The 6000-nt window shown below is 46.5% G+C and overlaps 1 protein-coding gene across 1 annotated transcript in view; it reads left to right on the top strand.

Moving 5' to 3' along the window:
- Positions 1-3210: 3210 nt before the first annotated feature.
- lactb (lactamase, beta) overlaps positions 3211-6000 on the top strand; it is a 46735-nt gene continuing 43945 nt past the window's right edge. The window contains exon 1 of the mRNA XM_059945963.1: positions 3211-3735. Within this exon, the coding sequence (XP_059801946.1) occupies positions 3397-3735 (339 nt within the window). The 5' untranslated portion in view covers positions 3211-3396. The remainder of the gene's footprint in view (positions 3736-6000) is intronic.

Raw genomic sequence — 6000 nt, 5'->3', positions numbered from 1 at the left:
ATCCATGTTGGAAGGAAAAATGTAAGAGAAGATTATTATTTAAATGGTAAAATTATTGCAGCATGTGGCTCTGCAGAGGGACTTGGGAGTGCTTGTGCATGAATCACAAAAGGTTGTTTTGGAGGTACAGCAGGCTATCAAGGCAAATGGAATGTTGGCCTTCATTGCTAGAGGGATTGAATTTTCAAGCAAGGAGGTTAGGCAGCAATTGTACAGGGTACTGGTGAGGCCGCTCCTCGAGTACCGTGTGCAGTTCTGGTCTCCTTATTTGAGGAAGAATATACTGGCTTTGGGGGTGGTGTAGAGGAGGTTCACCAGATTGATTCCAGAGATGAGGGGGTTAGACTACGAAGAGAAACATATAAAATTATGAAAGGGATAGATAAGAGGCAGAAAAATTTCCACTAGTAGGTGAGACTAGAACTAGGGAACATAGCCTCAAAATTTGGGAGAGTAATTTAGAACAGAAATGATGAGGAGCTACTTTTCCCAGAATGGTGAATCTGTGTAATTCTCTGCCCAATGAAGTAGTGGAGGCTACCTCAGTAAGTATACTTAAGACAAGGCTGGATAGTTTTTTTATAATAAGGGAATTAAGGGTTATGGGGAGAAGGCAGGTAGGTGGAGATGAATCCACGGCCAGATCAGCCATGATCTTATTGAATGGCGGAGCGGGCTCGACGGGCCAGATGGCCGACTCCTGCTCCGATTTCTTATGCACAAAGCCATGTTGAGTGTCTAGAATCAAGAATCAGGTACTCTCTCTCCAAATGTTGTTAGGTCCTGTCCCTCTAAATCTCCACCAGCAATTCACCCAAAACCAATGTCAGACTCTCTGAACTGTAGTTTCCTGGCTTGTTTTTGCTATCCTTTTTAAACAATAGTATCATTTTAAGCCACTCTCCATTCCTCTGTAACATCACCCGTGGGCAGGAATGAAGCAAAAAATTGCAAGGGCTCTGCAATTTCTTCTCTAACTTCCCTCAAGGTCTGAGAATGCATCACATCAGGCACCTTAAAGCACTTTAAGGTCTTCAATATCTCTTCCCTGCTAATTTGTATGTGATCCAAGACATCACCATTCATTTTTCTCACTTCCATCTCTCTCTCCACCCTCTTACTCATAATGTACCTGTAGAATATCTTGGGATTTTACCTCACCTGACCTGGCAGATCCTTCTGATTCCCTCTTTTCACCCTCATAATGTAATTCTTAAATGCTCTCTTGCAATTCTTGTGTAAGAATGTACTACAGTTGTTCAAGATCCCGTTGTGATCTTAGATAACCACTTTCACTGTCCATTATGCCACTAATTTTAGTGTCATTTGTAAACTTACTAACCATGCCAAAAACATTCTTACTGGACTTGATAATACGGATGAGATAAATAACATTTGACTCAGGACAATCCCTGAGGCACACTGCTGGATACAGGTCTCCATACTGAAAACCAATCCTTCACCACCACCCTCTGAATCCTTCCTCCAAGTCAGTTTGTATCCAATGGAATTTCTAACCTTGGATCCCATGTGATATAACCTTATGGACCAACCTACCGTGCAAATCCTTGTCAATGGCTTTGCTAAAGTCCATGTAGATATTTGCTGACATGCTTTCATCAATCCTCTTGTCACATTTTGAAAAAAAATATATCAAAATATTGAGACACAGTTTCCCACACATAAAGCCACGTTAACTTTCTCTAATCAGTCCTTGCCTTTCCAAACGTAAATCAATCCTCTCCCTCAGAATCCCCTCCAGTCCTCATTGAGGGGTAAGCAGTGGAAAGGGTGAGCAGCTTGAAGTTCCTGGGCATCAACATCTCAGGAGATCTCTCCCGGCCAAACAGATTGATGCAATCATGAAGAAGGCATGCCAGTGGCTATACTTCATTGAAAGTTTATTTGATATGTCACCAAAGACTCCTGCATTCTGACTGGTTACTTAACAGCCTGATTGCAGGCTTCATGCACAGGATCAAAAGAAGCAGCTGAGGGTTATAGACTCCATCAGAATCTGCAGAGTTAAAGACTCAGGCAGCACAATTGTGGACATCTTCAAAAACCCAGTGTATCAAGAAGGCAGCACCATCATTACAGACCCCCACCATCCGGGACATGTCCTCTTCTCAGTACTACCATAGGGGAGGAGGTACAGGGGCCTGAAGACCTACACTCAACGTCTTAAGATTAGCGTCTTCCCCTCCACCATCAGATAGCTGAATGATCCATGAACATTACCTTATTTTTTGTACGGGGGTCTCCTCCCCATCCCCAAGCACTTCCCTCAGTAACCATAGGAGATTAACATTTGCCACTACAACTCCTCCTTCAACACTATCCAAGGTCTTAAAGCCCTTTCAGGTGAGATAGACATTCACTGCAAACTCCTCCGAACTTTTTTGTTGCATGCAGCCTCCTTCTCGTCAGTGAGACTGGGCAACTTGTGTGGTACACCTGCACTCCATCCACCACGGCCCTTTTGGAGATCCCAGTTGCCAGACATTTTAATTCTGTTCTCCATTCTCACACCCACTAGCTACAACCTCCTCCTCTGCCAGGGTGATGCTGAACGCAAACTAAAGGAACAGCACTTCATATTCTGTCTGGGCAATCTACACCCCAATGACATGAACACTTAAATTTCCAGCTTTCAATAAACGGCTCCCTGTCCCTTTTCTTTCCACCCTATGATGTAATCATTTCCTCCTACAAATACCCCAGCTCCTTGCTTCTTACCCATTTCCCACACACTCCATCTGGCAATCACCTATACACTTCTCTCCTATCTTCACACCTCCTTTCCCCCAATTTGCACCTCCCTGTCTCTCAGCCCTTACCTGACCAACGTATTTCTCTTTCACTTCCTCATTCCCTACCTCACCCCTTACCCTCACTCTCCACTTCCCGTATCACCCCAACTCCCTACTCTTCCCTTTCAAAGTTCAAGGTATATTTATGATCAAATGATATATACTGAATGCCACCGTACACTACCAAGACTTGTTTTCCAGCAGACATTCATAGAACAGAGAAACACAATAGAATCCACAAAATCTACACAAAAATATTGACAAACAAGCAATAAATAAATAAATAATACTGAGAACATGAGTTGTAAGATTCCCTGAAAGTGAGTCTGCAGGTTATGGAATCAGTACAGTGTTAAAGTCATCTGAACTCTTTTCGGATGACTCCTCCCCCTCATCCCCTCCCTCCCCCTCACCCCCTCTCTTTCCCCTTCCCTCCTCTCCTTGCTCCTTCCTCTTTGCCCCTCTTTCGACATCTCTCTCCACCACCCACTCCTTCCTACCCATCGCAGCCGTATTTGCATCCCTCCTCCCCCTTTCTTTTCCCATTAGGGCCCGGGCCTCCTCCCTCCCGCTCTGCCGGGGAATGTCCAGCTATTCGAGCCATCACTGGCGAACCCTGGACCGGTGTGGCGCCTCCAGTGTGGTCGCCTGGCGCCCGCACCGGCTCTCGCTGCTGAAGCTACACCGGCAGAGCAGCTACTGGTCTCGGCCCAAGTGGGCCGCGGGCTCGGGCCCGGCCCGCTGCCGGAGCCTGGCCCTGGTTGCGGGGGTAGGGCTCGGCATCGGGCTCGGCATCGCTTTCACTCGCGATCTGGCCCTGCAATCGGAATGCCTGTCCGAGGAGGAAGAGCAGCGGGGACCGTCGGCCCGGAGCCTGGAGGCGGCCCGGGAGGTGGGCCGGGACTTGCTGCAGAGGATCAAGGTGAGCTCGCCGGTCCTTGCATTCCCCAAACCAGAGAAATCTGCAGATGCTGGAAGTCCCAGCAACACACACAAAATGCCGGAGGGACTCAGCAGACCAGGCAGCATCTATGGGGAAAAAAGTACAGTCGACGTACAGGACCGAAACCCTTCGGCAGGACTGAGCATTTTGTGTGTGTTCCTTCCACTCCCGACAGCTTTCACCCAGTGCTTACCCTCAAATCACCCCTATTACCCCAGCTCGCTCCAGCAACCCTCTCCATCAACCCTACCCCACCCCAGGTTCACCCTAACCCCCTGTGGAGATTCACCCCTCCCCCCCAGCCTAGGGTTACCCTCAAAATTCCCTCAGCCCTCCCATTTCCCCTCCACTCCTCACCCTCACCCATTACTACCCTTTACCCTCAAGACAGACAGACAGACATACTTTATTGAGCCTGAGGGAAAATGGATTTCGTTACAGTCGCACCAACCAAGAATATTGTAGAGATATAGCAATATAAAATCATAAATAATTAAATAATAATAATAACAAGTAAATTATGACAAGTGGAATTAAGTCCAGGACCAGCCAAGGGAGGACTCAACCCCCCCCCCCCCCACCCTTCACATCCTACCCCATTTCCCTCACCATTCCTTATCCTCCACATCCCCACCTCACCCTATCCCCACCCTCCACCCCAGTTCAGCATTCACATCTCTCTCACCATTCCTCATCCTCCACATCCCCACCTCACTTACACTCCAACTCCCACCCTCCACCCATCTCACCCCACCCTCCACCTTCACCTCACGCCCTCCACAACCCCTCTATGTCCTTTCTCTCTCCCTCCATGTCCCCTCACTCTCATCCTGTCCAAACCTCACCCCATCTCCTACTGTCCCAACCCTCTCCTCCCCAAATCAATAGACAATAGGTGCACGAGTAGGCCATTCGGCCCTTTGAGCAGCACCACCATTCAATGTGATCATGGCTGATCATCCACAATCAGTACCCCGTTCCTGCCTTCTCCCCATATCCCTTGACTCCGCTATCCTTAAGAGCTCTGTCTAACTCTTTCTTGAAAGCATCCAGAGAATTAGCCTCCACTGCCTTCTGAGGCAGAGCATTCCATAGATCCACAACTCTCTGGGTGAAAAAGTTTTTCCTGAACTCTGTTCTAAATGGCCTACCCCTTATTCTTAAATCCCCAAATCATTCTCAATCCAAATGAAAATCGATCTCTGGTGATGCGGACAATCAAAATTAAACCATGAAATGTTGCATCTGAGCGGTCTGTGACTGAGAAAGTATAATTTCTGTCAACACATTTGGTCAGAATTGGAACAGCAAGTAAACAGATTGATTCTTAAGTTGTACTGGTTGTGAGGCAGGATTGGATAGCACAAAGGAAACATCTGTGTTTGGATTTAACCTGGAAAGAAGGTCGCCTGGCTGATTGGTGACTGGCAACAGTTCATAAGGACATTGGAATAGGGATAGGAAAATAGGAGTTTGAAACCACAGAGGAACATGAGAGTTGTAAAATGTAGAAAGTGTTTCTGGGGAGAGTCAATGTCACAGACTTGATCCAATCATGAATTATACAACACAATGTCAACACATTTACAGAAACAGGTGTGTAAAAAGGGCCCAAAGGATCATTGGGGATCCAAGTCACCCCAATCACAAACTGTTCCAGCTGCTACAATCTGGGAAACGGTTCCGCAGCAGGACCAACAGACTCCAGAACAGCTTCTTCCACCAGGCCATCAGACTGATTAGTTCACGCTGATACAATTGTATTCTATACTATATTGGCTGTCCTGTTGTACATACTATTTATTACAAATTACTATAAATTGCACATTCAGACGGAGACATAACGTAAATATATTTACACCTCATGTATGTGAAGGATGTAAAAAATGTCAATTCAGTTCCTTCTTCCTGAACTTCTACCATCATTAACAAAGCCCTTATTTACATATTACTTATTTTCTACATTTGTGCTCTCACCCCAGGGACAGATCAAGGATGGAGTTCACTTGTCTCACCTTCACCTTGTTAACTTTCCCATCATCAGCCACATACAGCAAAATTCCAGCACTGGTACAACTTCTGCTCTACTTTCAGTACCTAAAAGGGATAGTTCCCTCCGCAATTCCCTGATTCATTGTTCCGTCTCAACTAACTGCTCCCCTTATTGCATACAACTGCAGAAGCTGCAGCACCTGTACCCCTTTCCCACTATCCAGAGACCTAAACAGTTTTTCCAGGCAAAGT

This window comes from Hypanus sabinus, chromosome 21 (genome assembly GCF_030144855.1).
Source record: "Hypanus sabinus isolate sHypSab1 chromosome 21, sHypSab1.hap1, whole genome shotgun sequence".
Classification (NCBI taxonomy): Eukaryota; Metazoa; Chordata; class Chondrichthyes; order Myliobatiformes; family Dasyatidae; genus Hypanus; species Hypanus sabinus.
Note: the sequence above shows the minus strand (reverse complement) of the source record. Positions and strands in the feature narration are given on the sequence as shown.